The sequence below is a fragment of the Pleurodeles waltl genome, chromosome 6 (genome assembly GCF_031143425.1).
Source record: "Pleurodeles waltl isolate 20211129_DDA chromosome 6, aPleWal1.hap1.20221129, whole genome shotgun sequence".
Classification (NCBI taxonomy): domain Eukaryota; kingdom Metazoa; phylum Chordata; class Amphibia; order Caudata; family Salamandridae; genus Pleurodeles; species Pleurodeles waltl.
Window position 1 is genome coordinate 1,536,697,750 of NC_090445.1, and position 20,808 is coordinate 1,536,718,557.

General features: G+C 49.0%; 1 protein-coding gene across 5 annotated transcripts in view; it reads right to left on the reverse strand.

Annotated features, from left to right (window-relative positions):
• SAMD11 (sterile alpha motif domain containing 11) overlaps positions 1–19,140 on the reverse strand; it is a 215,997-nt gene extending 196,857 nt beyond the window's left edge. Inside the window, exons 1-2 of one of the 5 annotated variants that reach the window (XM_069241127.1) lie at positions 17,352–19,140; positions 10,993–11,084 (exon numbers count right to left, since the gene is read on the reverse strand). In XM_069241127.1, the coding sequence (XP_069097228.1) occupies positions 10,993–11,084; positions 17,352–17,793 (534 nt within the window). In that variant the 5' untranslated portion in view covers positions 17,794–19,140. Of the gene's footprint in view, positions 1–10,992; positions 11,085–11,741; positions 12,032–17,351 lie in introns of those variants that run through there. The other 4 variants (XM_069241126.1, XM_069241125.1, XM_069241128.1 and 1 more) reach the window with 4 other exon arrangements.
• Positions 19,141–20,808: the final 1,668 nt, after the last annotated feature.

Below are 20,808 nucleotides of genomic sequence, written 5' to 3' on the forward strand. Positions count from 1 at the left end.
ATGGGCCCTGAGAAGGACACCACTCTTTATGTACAATGCCAGCAAAGTCTCTGCCCAAACAATATGCTTGGTAGCACAACTCAAGGCTCAGCAGCGCTTGGTAAAGGTACACAGCCCTTCAAGAGCCATTCCAGCAAATTAAACAAGTTGCATCTAACCTGCAAAGTCACCACCATGTAGACACAGGTGTCCAGCATAGACTCAGGATGTCAGATCAATGCCACATTTACCATAGTCACTGACTACATACCCTAGTTCCATAAAGATTCATTGTATGCATGCAAATGTATTCTATGCAGATGATATGAAAGTTTGACAAGGATCCTGTTGCTTGAACCTACGATGGACACCTGTTATTCTACACCTTTAAATAGACTAATCAGCAATGCTGCCGCTCCTTCCTGGACTACAAAACGTATTAATAACAGAATAGGTGTCCCACGAGAGAGTCCTACTTGGTTTGGTCCAGCATAAATAAGCTTTGCTATTTGACCTTGGGTAATTCCATCCAAGTGTTTACTCACCTCTCCTAGATCAAGAGTTTGAGCGACGGGACCCTGTCTTATTCTGTCCTGTTAGATGGCTCTTGGCTAATGCCTCCTCCTTCAAGAGTAAAGTGGGATGGAACCTGAAGTATAATACTCTGAGGGTCAAAAGTATCACCCACATTCTTCCACTCAAAGCTAAGGAAGAGCGTATGCTAGGAATGCAGTTAGGCTGCCCTCAACCTCGCATCCATAGATAGATGAAATGCACTTGTGCCTTCCTAGGTAAAAGATGTGTCAGAGACTGTGACAGCGGGAGAGGTCTGGTTGTCCTAACCTGCTGGAATCTTCTCCCTGTTCTTGCTACAACTAGAAACTAGTGCTTAATTTGAGTCACTGGTTTCCAGTGCTTGGTCCTGGCACATAATTGTCAGCACCAGCATTTATGACGGTCGGCCACATGGTGGCACTGGTTGACTAATTTAGAGACGAGCACAACAACTGCTGCAATATGCATTAATAAAAATGACTGATACCTCTGCCCTCTAACCCAAACCATTGTTAAAGCTTTGGTGGCCTCGAATAGTCAGAACTGCCCCACTTGTAGGAGTGTGAGGATGAGTAGTTGTGTTAGACAGCGCTGGCAGGGGCAATAAGCGCTGCAGGCAGCAGTTGCCTCTTGAACGAGAGTGCTGGCATTCATTATTATTATTATTATTTTTTTCAAATTAATCACTGCCAGTCAGAAACAGATGTACACCCCTAGAGAGTGGATGGACTAAGGCAAAATCTACACACAGAGTAGTCTCCTTCTTTCCCACGGGGATCCACGTGAGACAGAAGCTGGAGACGCAGATGCTCCTGGCACATAGAAGAGAGGCTGAGAAAATGTGGCAGACCATGAAAAAACGTAACTACCTGCCAGCAAGTGCATGCAGGTCCGAGGTCTGCGCCGTGTCAATGGCAGGTGTTCCGGTCTTTGCAAGTTCTGTAGTTTGCTTTGCTGAGGCTCACACTTGGCATCTCCAAGTAACAAGTCTTGTGTTTACTGTTTGAATTGTCTTTTTCTTAAAAGTCCTGATCTGTAATCCCTCGTAAAGCATTCTTGTTATTTAAAATAATGTGTTTGAAACTTAACAAAATACAAAAAGTGACAGCAGAGATGGCGTGGGATAAGACTATTGTGTTTCTCTACATCGACATGTCCTCCTCGCCTTTTCACCAAACACAGTGCCGCCCCGCCCCCCCGCCCGCCACCCCCCCCCCCCACCACCACCACCCGCGCTCCCTCTTATCCAGTTAACCACTACAATCGCGCTCACCTGCCTTTCTCCTCTCTGCCCTCACCGGACCATGTGCCCTTCCCGCACCCACAGCTCCCCCCTTATCCGGTATCGAGAGTGCACCCCACATCTCTTTCCCTCCAGTGCCTTCTCTCCCCTCGCATGTTGCGCTCTAGCACTCCTCCCACCACCAAATGTAATTTCCTTTCCCAATCACTCCGGTAATCACACAAACCCCAGAAGGAGCGGGGAGCGTCGCCTCCGAGCGGAGCCGCTGACAGTAATTAACCCCCCTCCCTTCCGTCGAGAGCACAAATTGGATTCGACGGAGGTGGGCACCCCCCTCCCCCCAGGGGCCTAGATAGCAACCCCTCAACAGCCCCACCCTGAGTAAGAAGTATCCGTGAAGTGGAGGGGGCAGTCTGCTTTAATCTAGTCTTTCCTGTGCAGTGTCAGACGGGACAGGACTCCGAGGCTAGACAGGGGCACAGGCGGAGCCACTGGAGGGGTATCCCCCCCCCTCAGTGGGGCTGGGGTCTCCTGACACAGAAACAACACTCCGCTTTGGGCGTGTCCTATCCTGCCACAAGCCCGGCCAACTGTGCAACGATGATTTGGTAGTGACCAGTTAATTAGGATGGAGTGGGCCCTTCACTCGCCGGACCCGGTGCCACTGCACCTGCTGCACTATTGATACGTACGTCACTGATCCCAGGTGTGGGGTGTGGCTTTTCACAGCTTCTACCAGTTTGGGGGGGGGGGGGGGGGGGGCGTCTGATGTTGTACCCCAGACATACTAAAGGTGGGGGCTTCCCTTACCGCCATACATCCGGACATGGAGCTCCTTCTCAGCTAGATTTACCATTTGTAGATCTCAGAGGAAGGAGAGGTCTGGTTTCCCTACTACAATATACACCCTCACTGCCCCCGAGTTGCAGTGTTCACCTATTGGCACAGCTCCATCATCGCTTGCCACAGAACCTCTGCTCGGTGGTATCCTGCTCTCCAACCACAGATCAAGGCCCGGGTAAAAGCTACTTGAATCGGTGTAGGCCTCGACACAAGGTGGGACAGTTTCTACAGGCACATACTTATATCTTTAGTGGGGGCATCTCTTGACCACAAACTGAGCCCCTGCATTGCAGTAGGATTTATAGCCCACCTCAGCTCACCCAGGGCAAGCAAAGCTACCCTGGTCATGCCAGTCTGATAGGGCCTGTGTACCACTCCTGCCGCAACATCGGACAGGGTGGGTGCAGCCCTTCTCATCATAGGCCCAGGAGGCTCCCACTTATGGATCCTGCCACCCTCGCCTCAACCAAATCAATACACGACTGAAACGTTTCTTAGGTTTGGGGGTACACATCCGTCATTTTTATTGCCTTACAAAATATAACACCAAAAACAAATAAGGAATAGAGAATTTCACATCTATTACAGTAATGAAAAATTATCATGACATCCCAATCTTTATAACCTACAACAAATAAGACACTGGCAACTAACAATTCCATCTGTGTAAACTTCTGCCTTATTATCTACATATATTTCAAGTATATAGGGCCTGATTCTAACTTTGGAGGACGGTGTTAAACCGTCCCAAAAGTGGCGGATATACCACCTACCGTATTACGAGTTCCATAGGATATAATGGACTCGTAATACTATAGGTGGTATATCCGCCACTTTTGGGACGGTTTAACACCGTCCTCCAAAGTTAGAATCAGGCCCATAGTTTTAATGGTGCGTTGCACAGCTCTCAGGTCAATTTAGAGCTCGCCATTGCTTACCGTTTCGCTGCCTTCATTGCCACTCTCATTTGCTTGCTTCTTATTTGTCAGCTGAGTGGGCTTTCCTTCATCACCTTGTGTTTGTTGTACCCCTGGATCATGGACACATTACTATGTTCTTTCACTGTTCAATTTTTCAGAAGCCACTTTTATATTTTTGTTTAAGCACTCCACAAGAGTGCATGTGTGTTCTCGCTGCCTCTCTATTGCTTCTCTACCCTTTGTGCTTCATGGTCCTCTCTGTCATTTGTGTACTTTTCCCCACCAGCTTCACGTTGCTCCCTTTCCTGTGTTGCTTCTATAAATCATGTTATTTCCCCCATGTTGCTTCCCCTACCTGCTTCAAAAATAAATAAAGCGTTTGCACGTTTTTTGCTTTTTAGCTACCCATCCAACTCAAATCAGTAACTAAAAGATTCCTTTCATTGCACCTTTGAAAGGCAATGCATGTGCTCACGCTCACCTGTAACAGTAGGGATATTGGGATCTGTTCTTTCTGTCGGGTCCTCCCTCGTTCCCTGTCTACAAATGGTTCTTTTCTACTCCCTCCACTTTAAGCCGGCTCAGGGACTCTTTAAGTGTTTTAGAAGGACCCATCAAAACACAACCTGCGACCTTCTCTCCCACTTATTTGCACTTAGAAACTCGCACCTGGCTGATACAAGAGTAAGATCTGAAGAAAATGCAGGAAATGGCACACCATTTTTTCATTTTCACAGGGGATGTAAAGGAAGAATGAGCTTGTGAAGATTCATAGATTCCCTAGTATTACTAGAACACGGTGACGTTACACACAGGTTTAGAAAACACAGTTGTACGCATGAAGTGCACATGCTGTGCACACGCAACATGCCAATCCTGCCTAGCACCCAAGCATGGAGCAGGACGAGAGGGACTCTGATGATGTAGTCAAACTTCAGAATGTTTACGAGTAGACCTAAGCACCCGGAGGCTTGCACGTGAATTGTGTACCCAGTGCAGAGGCAAGGTGCACCCATAGCTCTACTGCAAGCCCGTGCCAAAGAGATCACTTGCAGGCCACGTCTATGAATCACGGAGAATACCAAAGTGTTCATCTTTCTGATGATGATAAAACAGGAGTGACCAACGTTAGGCCAGGAGACGTGAATGCATGCCAGAGTACAAAAAAAAGATAGATTTGCACTCAATAATTAAAAACTGAACTATTTTACGTAGTCATTTGTCGTCCTGAAATTCTGGCATGGTGCCATGTAGAAATGAGTAAAACCTTTGACTGGCGACTGTTAGACTTTGGTGAATGAATGCGCTTTAGATGATGAATTATCACTATTACGTTTCCATCATAGCCGTGAGAGTAAAGGTATCCACTCTAAATGATGCCTTACGTCCTGCTGTGAATTGGACTTTACTTAAACCTCCTTCACTTTACTTAAACCTCCTTCACTTAATCGCCCATAAACAAATACATGTTGCAGTACCATATCCTTGTGAAAAGGGGGCTTTTGTCTCTTCAGACTGGCTAACAATAGACTCAGATGTGATATTACACAGTCTAATAGTGCATACACTCAATAAACACACATAGAGCAAAGGGGCCCCGTATCCATCAGGACAGCCGCAATCCTGTTCCAATGAAGATGCACCTATTAGATGAGCACTACACTGCAAGAAAGTAGCACTTCACCCCCACCATCAGAAGCCAGCGACCCCTGCGCTCACTCATTCACTGTTTTTTTGCTGATGACCCTAGACAGTGCTCTGCAGCCTTTCAGGTAGGTTTGCACTATACGATTACATCACATATACAGCGGATTGTACCATTGGTGCCAGTAAGGTACAAGTTTTATGTAAGTCTCAGGTTGGAATTGCCTCAGAATGGGTCAGTATTTCATTTTCTGAGGCTGATAAAATAATTTAGTTGACAAGAGTGTTTTCAGCAGTGATAGATAGCTGCACTATTGAGGCGGTAAGTATTGCTACTATATTATTACATAGCTGATAATGCTACATCTACACAATTTCAAAATATAATAGATCTAATCCCACTTTTTTGTTATTTTTATCTAACTAAAATTAAACACAAAGAGAGTGAATTACCAACATTTGGCGCTGGGTTTGCATCATGAAATTGACCAAACCAGTACAATTTTTATATATTTTTTTCTTTCCAGCGCAAAACTTGATTTGTGCTGGAAAAAAGACTAAAAGTGACACAAAGTAGCGCAAAGGCCTACTTAGCTTTACCCAGCGTCAAGGGGGCGTTCCCATGCAACCACTCACCCTTTTTGACGCAAAATCTTATCTACCTAAAAATGTGAGACAGGGTTTTGCGTCAAAAAGTAACACCATTTAAAACCATCGGTTAAAAGAAGAAATGTTGTCATTTCTCCTTTCTATTCCTGCTTCGCATGCGTGCTGCACTGTGCAGCACACATACAAAGTAGGACAAGTTTTAAATGTTGTATAGGCATAGTATTTGGTACTGGAAGGGAACCTCTCCAGTAAAAAACCTAACCTAGATTCTCGCACTCACTTTTACACTATGGTGCAAAGGTGTTTGCATAGCGTAAAGCAGCTAAAATCAGCACCAGTGCTAGGGATAGGGGAGGAGAGACATATCTCTGTAGGTAGGGTGCGCTCCTGCTCCCTCCTTGTCACACAACACAGTGCAGCATTCTTGGCTACTGTGCTGTCTTGCCTGACAGTTTGGTAAACCTGCCTCTAAATATACTTGTAGAACTCTCGACTAGCTTCTTTTCTCCATTTTACTTTTGTCTCATTCACATTTTCCTACCCACTACAGCATACAGCATGGGGGAAATGAACCAGCCCACTTCAGCCATAAGCTAACTTCACTGTGAGTGACAGTGTTCTACTCTTTCACAAGGAGCACATCCACAAACAAAACAGTTCCCTTCAGTGACAGGGACTACTGTGGCACTATGTGCTTTTTGACAGCAAAAAAAACTCATTTTACTTTCATACATTTTTTTTTTATATTGGTCAGGGAAAAGCAGCTCCAACAATAAAGTTTTATGCTAACAGTGAAGAAACAAAGCAAGCATTGACAAAGCCAGAATCCTAGCAGCCAACGCCCAACCTATTGACTTTGCCAGTGTTTTTTTATATTTGGAACAACCTGCAGATTATACAACAAGCACCAGAAGGCGTGATCAGACTATAGTATTTTGTTAAAGAGCCTCTGAGTTGTTAGGCACATTATATATAATATGTTTTTTCTTCAGGGCTCTGTACGCATTCGGCGTGGTTTGCGCGCCTTACTCCACAGTGATAGGTGAAATAATACACAGTATTGGAGAACACATTGTGTATGCCTACAGAGAGTTTATAATAACATTTATAGCACATATCTCAGGGACACAGTATCCCAGCAAAGAAGGCAGCAGGTTTCATGTCTAAAAGCACGAGACTTTAAAATCCTGTTCACAAACTAGCACACTCAGACACACATACACACACATGCACACACACCCTCTGCCCCCGCAATCGCTGCTGCAGGTGGTGCTGCAGCTTCCAGTCAATCCTCGTGCGTGCGTCACTCACTCAGCCTTCTGTGTCAATCACTCTATACATTGCCAGTTTGCGATGCCAATCACGCTACATATGCCCATTCTTCTGTGCCAATAACTCTGTACACCGCATTATACATCACTAATCCTTCGATAACTAATTGCACTATTCATTGTATTGGTATTTATCATCTATTATTATTTATTATTATTCTCAGATCTATGTAGCAAACAAGTTATGAATCCCCAACCTCTGTTTCAATCAAATTATAAATCTGGAGTCCTCTCTGCCAAGCACCCAATGCATCAGGAGTCCCTCTATGCCAATCTCACTGGGCATTCTGAATCATCTTTATTAATGACAATAAACATTCCTCTTTCTCTATTTCAGTCAAATTATAAATCTCCCGTCCCCTAAATCAATCTGTACATCTATATTTCTTACGTATCAATCTCAAAATAAATTCGGAGGCCAGTATGTATGAATTGCACCATTTACAGTCCCTCCCATAGCAAATACAGTATATGGACTCATGACTTCTGTATCAATTACACTGGTTATCAACATCCCTTTTGCATCGCTCATCCTATACACTCATAATCGTGTAACACGCCAAATCTCCTAAACCACATACAGTCCAAATTACTAATCCTCCTGTACCACTCACACTGTAGACTCCTAATTCTGCCTTGTACGTCTGAGCATATATTTAGAATCATGTTCAATAAATCACATTATCCATCCAAAGTCATTACTACCACTCACAGTAAACATCACCAGTTGCACATTCCAGGTTCTCCTGCATAAATCATTCTAAATATCCTCTGTTCCTCCTGTACCAGCCTCACGATGCATCCCGTCAGTCCGTACCAATCACACCTTATGATCTCAATCCTTCTATATCAATTTTGCTGCACATTTCCCATCATGTGTTACTCCCAACGTATATTGCCAGCTCGCATGCATCAATCATTCTGTAACAGCGGCATAAAACATCCATGATCATTCTGTATCAATGTTACCAAAGGTTCACACAATTCTGTATCAACTACACTGTGCATTCCCGAGCCACTTCAATCAATGGTTTCCCACATTTCCAATCAATTATCAATTGAATTATACATTCAGAATTCTACTGGATCAATTGAGTAAACCATCCCCAAATCTCTTCTATCAATTGCTCTACACATTTCCAGATCTCCTATATCAATTGAGCACTGCAGCAACGTGACCTAACGCATGCCAATACAGAATCGGAACGCCAAAGAATGTCTAGAACTACGTAAGAATGACCACCCAAAGCCAGCTCTGAAGCCTCTGTGTTACACACGTCTTTATGTCACCTCCTTGTAGCAACAGGATGATGTACAGCGGTGCAGCATGCACAAAGCAAGTATAGGAGAAGCCTTTATTAGCTCGAGACACTTGAAGAGAGAGCTACTTCTGCTCAAGGAAAGTCCTCCAAAGCTACTAGCAAATGTTATCACTGTTAATTAGTGACTACATATGTTAACATTACACTATCAGTTATAAATGCTAACATCTGACCAATGTAGTAGCAAGCAGAGCATTGCTTGCCCTCTGGTACAAAGAACATACCAACAGCAACAAGTCTCCCCACCGCTCATTGACTTCGCATTCAACTACCATTTTTAAATGTGTTTTGGAATAGCAACAACCTTTTGTCTTCATCGGCATATCAGTTTCTGAAAATGCACACATTTTTCTATGAAATACCACATTTCATTTTGGGCAAACAAACTCCAATTTCCAGAAGAAAACCCTTTTCTGAAAACATATATATATATTTTTTATATTTTTTTAGGAAAACAGCAGCTTGTCATTTTCATCAGGTGTTCACATGTACACACATGCCTCACAGACAGATTGTGCTTTGAATGCCCAGGTTTTACAATCATAGGCCATGGATGCTTACCACCATGGTGCCTGTAACAGGCCCATAATGCCCATCATTACATCAGGGCCACCACTGTGCCAAGAAAGGACACAATAACAATCAGGGTACCCATCATATATAAGTCATTGTCATTATTATGCAAGGGACGGCACCATTATTCTGGAAATTACTAAAAGAAGGCCATTCCTGCTCTTAATATATCAATCATGGCTGACTGTATGCCACAACTAGATCAAGAATGCCCACAATAGTCAAAAGATGACCATTAACATTGTGCCAGAGATTAATCTCTTATGATAGGGGTCAAGCATATATGTTTTGGTGGCCCTTGACACCAGGCTTTGATACCAGAAGGCAACACTGTTTATTAGGCAGGAACACATGGTCCTGCACACACATAAATGTGCATACATGCTTATACATATGCAGATCAATGCACACGAGGCTCCCAACTGTCTCCACTATGGATCCATACTCTGGTCTTCTCAACTCTTGTGCTGATCTTGCAACCAACTTACACATTTTCACTCTCGCTCCTGCAGTCCCATGATTCAGTGAATACTGCTCAGGCTACTGCTTGCACTTTTCTTTCATGGCCATTGTTCACACACATATATAACATGGCTAAACTCCTTGTCACTTAGCTAGATTTGGAGTAGAGACAGATAGTCATGTGGCAAACCAAAGAGGTCAAAAGGCTATGAGTTTGAGTGTTATCAGGAGGCCCTGCCATTGGTTTGTCTAGCTGTCACTCTAAAGGTCTGGAGATGAGCACTGCTGCATTCTTTAATGTGCACAGACCCTCTGAATGAGACACTGGGCTTAGCTTCACCTCTCAGAACTATTTTGAGGGTGTTGGTGAGACACCAGTAACTTGCAAGCTTCTTGCTGGAGATCCCTGCACTAGATCCTCACTGCGACCTAACCAGGAACTATATATTCAGCTATATCTGTTTTGCAAATGCCTAGTTTTGTGTCGGAAGATAAGCCTTTATGTCCAGTAAGTTTTTCCCCGGTTTGCCTGTGAAGGTAACCCTTCAATTATGTTGTGGGCTTCTGCTACCTTTTCATTGAATAGTACCGCCCAGATGAACTACGTGGACCTGATAAGTGCAGTGTTGGGTGTAAATCTGTGTGCTACTGGTCCAAGTGGTTCAGAGGTTGAAGAGTTTCCTCTCCTTTACCCAGACAAATAGATGAGTGGTTGCAGTTGTTTTGACTGTGCTTAAGAATTAGAGGAATGATCTGAGCAACAAGCTCATAAACATTTGAACTTCAACTTCATGAAATCTGCCCTAAAGTTAAAAATTCCTTCAACAGGTGGTAGGTGAAAATCTTTGCTTTGTCACGCTGTCTCTTGCCCTAAGCCTGAGATCACCTCCTGTAAGGTAGGGCTTGAGAAAAAAGAAACTGTGGAGCCCCTTCTAGTCACTCCAGACCGAGTCCCAAGAACCCTGGGTCTCTACAGAGAACATACCGCATTATCTTTGACATTACTCTCTGCTCGCTACAACCAGCATTCTGAAGAATAATCTTACAATTCTCATTCCACATGTATCACTCGCTCTACACATTTACCGTCCTCCAGTGTCAATAACTCTATTGCAGATGGAAACAATGTTACAACAAAATAACTTGTCTTGAAGCCAATGTGAGCTCCTGCGACCATTCAGCTTTGAACTTGTAAAGACACACTCTATCTGTGTTTTACAAAGAATGTTCGTGGCGATATCAGGAAAATCAACAGGAAAAAAACGGCCCACCACATCCCAAAAGAGGCCCGCAAACAACCAAAAACTGGCCTGTCAGAGCAACCCTTCTGGCACTGCCCGACCAGATGGTTCTATAGGCCAGCCCGACCCTGGGCATCTCTGGACGGACCTGGAATATGGACCACTTCCTTCCACGCCACACCCGCAGGCGGTCACCCGGAAGCCAACAACAGTAAACAACACTCAGTGGGGAGGGGGGATTTAAACACATATTCTGAGCAATAATCTTACCACTGGAGACGAAATTCGACACCCAGGGCAATCACAGATGGGAGGATGTACCTGTAAGATTCCTTTGGACATGAGAGTCTTCAGACTTTTCCCTGGGGAGCGGGAAAAAAAAGAAGAAAAAAACACTTTAGGAAAATGAGCTCTCAGAAAGCAGCGAAGAAATATGGAGCTAGCCTTAAGTCCCATTACACCATTTCCCGATCAGTCTTCTCGCAGGGGGTGAGGGGATGGGGGGAGGGGGAGAGGCGGCAGAGAGGTCTGGAGAAGCAGGAGGAATTAGCACGTCCCATTAGCCTCCGTCTAACCTTGTTAAAAAACGGTTGTCTCCAGTCTGAGGAGCGGAATAATGAACATTTATTAGCGGGCAGGCGTCCCCGTGTGCCAGAGCCCTGCCAGAACACCCCCCCCCCCGCCCCCCCACGCCATGTGCAGCGGAAGGAGGCCGCCCCCTCTCTCGGTGCTCGGGGAAAGGAGGTCAGTGCAATTAAACACGAGTATTGAATTTGGCAGGGGATGGAGTAAGCAGATGACCGCTGTTTCTTTGGGCCTGCCCCCGCCACCGTCACTCAAGTGACCTCCGAGGCGCCCCCCTCTAGTGCTCTCCTCCCAGCCCGTCTCTGACTCACCCCGGAGGGGGGTGATTGTGCCCGGAGACAAACCGAGGAGAATAATCACCATCATTAGAGCGTCCCCCGAGGTGAGCCCCCCCTCCCCCGCCCGATCGATAAACACGGCGAGGTGCCAGTCACCTCCTAATGCCGCTCAGACCCCTGGGCTGACAGCTCTGGGGCTAATTGCATGTCACACTCTGCCTGTCTGGGCTCGCTTCCAACGCCCCCTCTCTCCGCCCCCCGCAGAGCGCCCGGAGCTCAAACTCCTCTGCTAAAGATTTCTAGCCGCAAAGCACCTCGTGCAGCTCCCGCGGCTCCGGGCTTCTCCCTCGGCTCTGTTTGCTGAGGGAGGGGGCAGGAAGGGAGGGAGGGGGGCTCCGTCTGCCGGAGGATCCCCCGGAGGCGTCTCGCTTCACTCCCACAGCCTCTCGAGTGACAGGCTGCGCATTACCGCTCCCCTCCCTGGCCGCCTCCCCGTCGTCCCCAGGCACGCTTCACAACTTCAAACAGACGGGCTCTCCCGCCAGCACTCGGCAGACCTCCCCCCACACAAACCCGCAGACCACCACCGCCCGAGTAATTGGACATAGCTCTCGACCCCCCACAATCAGGGCAGTTAGGGTTTTACGCCCCAACTGTGCACAGGACATTGCCTCAATATTCACAAACAAGACGCTCGGCAGACTTTCTATCCCTCAACATTCATTTGGGCTTTAATATCCCCTAATGCCCACGCCCCCAACTCTTCTAGGACTGTGGCAGCCCCACCTCCACCAACCAACTTCCACCCGGACCACGGGCTGACGTACTCAATGTTGACCCGGGGCCTGAAGTGGCCACCGACCTTGAGCAAGACCACAGACAGACAACTTTTCCTCCCTCTCCAACACACAACAGAACCCCCCACCCCTCCTTGTCACCAGATCTAAGTGCAGAGACCCTAAACATCTACCAGGCCCATGACCAAATTCTAGTCTCTCAACACTCACCAGGGCCAAGGACAGACTCACAACATGCTCCAGGGCTGTGAACAAACCACTCCTCTAACATTCACCAGGACCATGGACACGCCCCCCCCCCTCAACATCCACCAGGGCCATGGGCAGACCCCACTCCCTAATATCCATCGAAACCACGGTTCTGAGCCTCCATCATCCATGGGGATCTTGGACAGACACCATCAAATCAACTTCCTCCCCTAAAGCCTAGCAGCACAATGGACAGACCGCTTCCTGACCCCAGTATCCACGAGGACACCAAACCGATCTCCAACATGCACCAGGAGCAGAGGGCAGACCAAACATTCCTAATATCCACCAGCACCATGAACATACTCCCTTAACATCCACCAGAATCCAGATCAGACCCCCTTAACATCCACAAGAACCACAGACAAACCCTGCTCATTCAATATCTATGTGAACCATGAACAGATCATTGGCAGACAGTACTTCTCTGACATCCATTGGAACCGTGGACAGTCCACACCCCTCAGCATCCACCAGAACCATGTACAGACCCTCTCACCGTCTACTAGGACCATGGACAGGCCACACTCCCCAACATCCATTGGAACTGTGGATAGACCCAGCTCTCACCATCCAACAGAACCGTGCACAGACCCCCTTCAATGTCCAAAACAAGGACGGACCATGGACAGACCCCACTCTCCCAACATCCATCATAACCATAGACATACTCCTTTAACATTCCCCAGAACCCTGGATAGGCCCCTTACATCACCTAGAATCATGAACCAATAAACTCCCTTAATATTCATCAGGGCCACGACAGACCTTTCCCCTTCCACCCTCCCCTCACCTCCCATGGAGCTGTGGACGGATTAGTCCCTCCCCCAAACACCCAGTTGGATCACTAGCTGCTCCTAACATCCACCATCAACCGGATCCAGCCCTCCTTCCTCAGCAGAACCATTGATAGGCTACCCCCCCACCCCCAAAACTTTCAGCAAGACCCTAGACTGGCCCACAATAAGCCATGACAGAACATGGACAGACTTTGCCCTACGCCGAACCTCTATCTGAGCCGTGGACAAACCCAGTTAACACTCACTAGGACTTGAGAACACCCCCAAAATCTACCAGGCTCATGACGGACAACCACCAATCCCCGAACACCTAATGAACAGACTCCACAACACTAACCAGGACACTGAACTGTCTTGCCTTCCACCTGCATCCCACATGACCATGGACTGACCCCCAGCACCCCACATTTTCACTGAAGAGTTTGTGGCCCTAACTTCCAACTAAACTATTCACAACAACCATGAAAAGTCACCACTCCAATACCTGCCAGGACCATGGCAAACTCCTGCACAACATCCCCCATGACGATGGATAGACCATCCACCCTTCCCCAACGTTAACCACAAATGTGGGAAGACTCCCCTTGATAGACCAGCAAGAGCCAAACGGAGCTTGACTGGCTGTGCCATACAGTATCCTCGAGCACTGTTGTAAGAGCGGAACAGAGACAACAACAGTTCACACATGAAGGTCTGGGAGCACTTTTAAGAAGATTTGTAGAGAGGAGTGGGAGATTTGCCTTCAGCCATCCACTTCTTGTGGGTTGATGTGAATTTTGAAGGGGGAGATTGGTGGAGGCATTAAAAAACCCTGCTGATATTGTGACCTCCACAGTCAGCCAGAGCAAATTAGCCACACCCCTAAGGTCATCCAAAACAATCCCCAAAAACACATTGATAGGACCCCCAACAATCTCCGCCACACTTACCACACCACTCCGACTTCTGGCCGGACAGAGCACATCCCCTAGACAGACCTAACTATGACCCTCAGTTATCTGTGGGCACAATCTCAGTTCTAAAGCCATACACGCGGAGGAGACACATGTCCCATGAACTTCAACCCCTAGGGAAAGTGAGAGATGGTCTTACCAGTGTGAGTCACCTGTGAAAGGGAGTGAGATGGTCTAAAAAAATTGAACTTCTTTGAGCTGGGAAAAATGACATGGTCTAACTCCTCGTTTCTGAGGATTTGTCACATTATATTGTACTTATTTATGCATATTTATATAGCTCTCAAGTTACCCAAAGGTGCTTAGAGCGCTTTACATGGACAATATTGTGTTACATGGAAGTTACTGATGGGTTAAGATAGACAATGCTGCTACAAGTAGCTACAAGTGATGAAAGTAAGTCCTGGGAAGAGTGAGATAATCTCACCACTGTGAGCTAGCTCCTCGCTTCTGGGATGTAGTGACATGGTCTCACTGGTACGACCGTTTCAGACTCGAAAGCAGCGGGATTGCCTCACCGCACAGAGCTATCTCTTTGTGTCTGGAAAGAAGTGACTTGGTCTCACCAGTGTGAGCCCCTCAGTCCTGGAAGCAGTAAGATGGTGCCATCAGGTGGGGAAAGGAGTCAGGTGGTTTCGCCAGACAACCTTCTGACATGTGGGGAGATGTTAGAGGGTCTCGCCTGTGTGAGCTCCTCTGGGAGAGAACAGGCAAGAAGTTTCCATCAGAATGAGATCCTCAGATGATAGAAGCAGTGAGGTGGTCTCACTAATGTGAACTAGCCCCTCGTGTCTGGGAAATAGCAACGTGGTCTCACCAGTGTGAACTCCTTAGTCTTGTGAGGAAGTGAGATGATCTCAGCACTATGAGCGCCTCAGGTCTGGGAAGAAGTCAGCTGGTGTCACCATCACAAGCTGCTATGTTGGAAGGCATCAGAGGGTCTCACCTGTAGGAGCTTCTCAGGTGTGAGAAGAAGCGAGACACTCTCATTAAAATGAGTGCCTCAGATTTCAGAAGCAGTAAGGAGCATTCCCCTGTATGAGGTCCTTGCGTAATAGGAAGGAATGAGATGTACCCTAAGCTCACGTGAGCACATCACTTTCTAGGAGGGGAGTGACGTCTCACCCTCTGAAACCTGCAGGTCTGAGGTAGGAGCGCCTAATGTCTAGGGACACTGAAATCTCTCCATATGTGAGCTACACTGGCGGGAGGGTAAGGCTCTGCTTATGTGAGCTCCTGAGCTTTGAGCAGGAAGATCTACCAAACCTCCCAGGGACTCTCCTTCCTTGTGTGTTTCTTCTATTCTCGAGCTGGCCACGTGCAGGTCCCCAGCCACCACCTCGGCATTTACATAGCACAGAGGCAGGAGCCAGCTTACTGCCTAGTGCCGACAGAAGGCTGTAGAGTCAGGAACTGAGAGGTAATCAGCAGTCACTGCCCCTTCCCCACAGCTGAGCCAGGATGCTGCAAGACTGGCTTCGGTGTCCGGTCTGCCCACAAAATGAGATGTGTCCAGGCTTCTCGCAGCACCAGCCTGGCACTCACCCCCTTGAAGCAGGGCACAACCCGCCCACGTAGGTTCATGAAGCAACAAGGCAGGCCTCTACCCCAGCCTTTCTATGTTGTTTATTTGTGAGGGAGAATTGGAGAACAGCGCACGTGTGTGTGTGCGGGGTGGTGGCGGGGGGGGGGGGGTACATTGAACGACTTTGTGCATTACAGAGGACCACAGAATACGTCCACACCTGACCCACATACGTGCCTCCTGCCGACAGATTGCCTGACACTTTCTGTGGCCTGTCTGTACTCCCCATATGGCGCTTCGATACCACGACTCTCACACTGTACTTTCCACGCGGGGCCCTTACTGCAAAGGGCTACTTTATATCATTAGTTCTCCAGACTTTCCACACAACACTTTTATACTGCGAGGCTTTCCCGGTACTTCCCACGTGGGCCCTGTAGTGCCCACATGGCACCTTCACACCACGAGGGCACGGAGGGGTCTCCTAGTATGTCCCTCCTTACACCAGTACCCACGAGGCTCTCCTTGTACTGCCCACGCGGCACGTTTTTATAACGAGGCTCTCCCAGTGCTTTCTTCGTTACACCTGAACTGCCTATTTGGCACCTTACTCTGAAAGTTCCTGCCTGTACTGCCCATAAACACTTTACAACACAATGCTCTGTCTGTACTTCCCGCTGGCACCTTTATACCAAGAGACTCTTCCTGTACTGCCCGCATGGCGCCTTCATACCAAGAGGCTCTCACTGTACTGCCTGCATAGCACCAATATACCAAGAGGCTCTGACTTTACTGGCCACATGGCACCTTTATGCCAAGAGGTTGCGGCAGTACTGCCCACATGGCACCTTTATCCCGAGGGGCTGTGTCTATACTGCCCATATGGCACCTTAACACGCAGAGGCTATCCCTATACTTTCCTTATGGCCCCTTTGTACTGCAAGCGTCTCTGAGCACCTCGCATGTGGCCTGTTTATGCTACGAGGGCCCCAAAGCATGTTTCTTGGGTGCCCTTCAGGTGACTATCTTCTGTTCCCCATAAGAGGGGGTCCCCGTCCAGTGGGGTTTCCCTGTCCCATCTTCGGGGATTCCCCCTGCCCACTTCTGGCAGTTTCCACCTGTCCCTCTACTGCGTGGAGGGAGAGGAGGTGGGGTTGAGGGGTTCCCTATCCCCCTTCCGGAAGTTACATCCTGTCTCTCGGATAGAGGTTATCTTCCTCTCCCGCTTCGGGAAGTTCCAATCTGATTTTCAGTAGAGGGTCCCCGTCCACCGGTGGGGGTTTCCCTGCCTCTCTACTAGCGGTTAATTTGTGTCCCTCCCACATGTAGGGGTTGCTTTGTGTAGGGTTACCCCTGTCCCCCACCACCATCCCATGTGGGTCCACCCTGCCCCAGTGTGATTCTCAAACACCTGACCTCAGGTGGGTCCTACGCCCCCTCACCTTTGTGCCTGATGCTGCGCTTCCAGTCCTTTGCCGTCTCCCGGCCGCTCACAAACTGGAACTCGTTGGGGGTGAGCCACTCGCCCCGGTAGCGGATGGAGGGCCCCTTGCTGCCCTGACACAGCTTGTGGATGTAGAGAAGCGCCTTGTTCTCTCCGCACTCCACCTCGATGCAGGGCTCCCCGCTGTCCAGGAAGGGCTGGAAGTCGGGCAACGAGGAGAAGCGCTCCAGCACCAGGTCCTCGGGGGGCAGCGGGGGCGCCAGGCCCAAATAGGGATGGAACAGCGGGGGCTCGAAGCCCCCAGGAGGGTGCGGCGTAACCACGGGAATGGCAGCAGCCAATGGCGCCAGGTAATCGGGCAGAGTGTCCACCAGGTGTTGGTTAAAGACGGCCAATGCCAGGTCCTCCCGGTCCAGACGCTCTTTCTTGACGGCGGGCATGTCGGGGATCCGTGCACCCTGAACCAGGAGGGGCCGCCCCAGCGCCCCGCAGGAGGGCGTCCCAGGACCGGCCGGGGTCAGTGTGCCCTGCCCAAGAAGAAAGGGGTTCCTGTGCCGATGATGCCAGTGTGGTGGCCACTGGAAAGAGGCTCAAAGTACACCCAACATCCAAGCGTCCTGTCCCTGGAAGGGTGTCCAAGTACAACCAATATCCATGCGCCCTGATAGTCGCAGTTCAACCAAAATCCGTGTGCCCTTTTTCCTGGGAGAGCCTCAGTGTAGCCAAAATGTGTGTGTCCGGCCCCTGGTAGCGTCAAAGATCTGCCCAAGTCTACACTCCAGTAAAGACTCCGAGTTAGCTTTACGCAAAGAACAAATGGGGCGTTTGACCCCTTTTCTGGCGCTGTATCTGGTTTAGTGCCAGAGTCCTGTCCGGGGAGTCGGCAGTGGGCTCCTTGCCCTACTTGTCCTGCCCCTCGATCGGGCTCCCTGCCCCGTCTGCACCTGGTTCCATCTGCTCCTGCACTGCACGCTTTCGCCGCTCGTTCCTCGTGCTCTGAACTGGGTCCCTGTGAAGTGCTCCTGCGGGCGGCTCCGTGCGTCCCCGGGCTCCTGCAGCGGGGTCCTTGAAGTCGGCCCCCGGCGCCCAGACTCGCCCGCTCCACTCACCGACCGGCGCCGCTGTCGCTCAGTCCCCGCCGGGCTGAGCCTCGCCACCCCCGGCAGGAAGAGCAGGCGCTCCCCGTCGCCTCTAGAGCAGACATCCTGCCGCTGCCGAGCAGGCTGATATTGATCCCGGAGTATCGACCTCTCTCTGCCTCCAGGTCCGGCTCTGACACCCCGTGCTCCCTCCCTCCGCCCCCTGCCCTCCTCCGCCGGCTGCGGTGCCCTCCGGCCCGGGGGCTTGACCTGCACACACCTCCCCCGTATCCCACCCTTCTCCCCCTCTCACTCCTCCGCTTGCCCCTTTACTCTCAGCAGAGAACTTTTGCCCATGCTCTCTGCCCGGCTTCTTCTCGCCGCGCTCTCTCGCGCTCTCTTTTCTCTCTTCTGCGCTTCCTGCCCCTCACTTTCTCTCCCTCCTTCACTTTCTCTCCCCGGGATTCACCTGCCCTCCCCTTCTGCCCAGATCTCCTCCCGTGCCTGGGACCCAGGTGCTAATGATTCCCGTGGAGGCGCTCCCTGTGGAGGAGTGTTGCCCTTGGGGTGTGGGGAGGGGTGTGTATATGGGATGGGGGTCCCTTGGCGTTGGGGCTCAGACCATCACGAGTCACAGTCACAGGCTTTGCTGCCTCTCCTGTCGCCTCTCCTAACTTGGCCCATTTAAACCCGGCACCAGGCGGCTAAAGGGGTCCCGGGAGGACTGAGCGACTACCGGCTCTGGCATCTATTCAGCGCCCTCCCTGGGCGAGCTCTGGCTTCCCACACACATAGGATGAGTCCACATCAACGAACACCATGTGCGGCTCGGGGTGTTCACAAGAAACGGAGCGGGTACCGTCCAAACTAGTTTTTTTCAGTTTCACATACCGTCGTCTGGGGAGGGAACCCGGCGGGAGCAGATGGGGAACACAAACATATTTTGTTTACTTTCCTTAATTAGACAATACGTCCAGCCTGCGCGTTTTTGCGCGCCTATCTCTCACACCTCCGCCACACAGCTAGACCCTGCATCCCAAGACAAGATCACCTCTCAGTGCACTCACGCATGGACCCAAAAAGCTTCTCACTTACGATCACAACAAATACAACACTGCCAAACAAGCACTTCTCTGCAGCGCCTCAACACCTGTCAACAGGATATGGAGCGCTATATAAAAACTAAAATACAATTTATTATCTCTAAGAAAGAGTGAGTGGAGTAGGTCCAAAAAGACAGGTTGCGCGATTGAGTTAGGGACTAGATGAACAGGTGGTCCGAGTTATGCTGCTTAATAAATGAGATGGGAAAGTCATGACCCATGCGCATAGGCGAGGGGGAGTGGTGTGGGTAAATTACGGTTGAGTGAGCACACGTGGAGATGAGTGGGACAGTGGGGTGGTGGTGCTTGCAGATGAGTGGGAGAAGAGTGATGGAGCACGTGGATGAGTGAGGGGTGCATATGGGCAGATGACTGAGTTAGGGCTGAGTGATGGTGAGCCTGAGTTGGGAAAGTGCAGGTGGAAAAGTGGGGAGTTTTGCCCCCTTGAACATGTTCGACCACTGTTAAAGAAACAAGTTAGTGACCCACATAAACAGATAATTTCAGACCCATTACAAGCCTCCCATACTATGCTGAATTGCTCCAAAACGTGTTGCTGATAGAAATCACATCCCTTTTAGCGTGACCCCCTGCCTGATTCTTTAAACTGAACTTTTAGTATTCTGATTGCACATTGATAATTTGCTAAACATTTTCTAATTGCATGTGCTTCTGCTAAAACGTGAATAGAGTGTATAGGATTCACCACACGAGTGCTCGTAGTTGCATGTAAAAGTGCTGTATTTAGTTTCGCAGCTGTCGGTGCACATCCTCATCTCTTTTGAACTGATGCATCAATGCCGAGCATTGGGGTGAAGAGGCCACGTCCTACCTCTTTGTGAGTCTGGATCCCAAAGGGTAGCATAGCCTGGCACCTCCTTGCTAATGGTTTATTGTATGAATTAGTGGATTCAAGTTATATAGCATTGGGGTGGTGTTCTGTAGAGCCTGGATTCATGAATGGTGAAACTGAATAGCTTTGGTTTAACATAGGAGGGTACGATTATACATGGCCTTCCTTCGGGGGTATCCCTCCTTGTACTAAGAGTTGTGATAGTTGGAAAAGCTTCCAAATGACTACTCATTTGCAGAGTTTGGGCTGTAAGTAAGAAAACTATAGTACCCTGGGGAGAGTCGAGTGGGGTCAGATTAGGATAAGGCCATCTCCCAACATTTGCTGGTTTATTATCACTGGTGGAATCTGAGGTAGGAGCTTAGGAGAGAGTACAGTGGCAAACTTCATGTTGGGAAGTCTGTTAGCCTGCAGACTGAA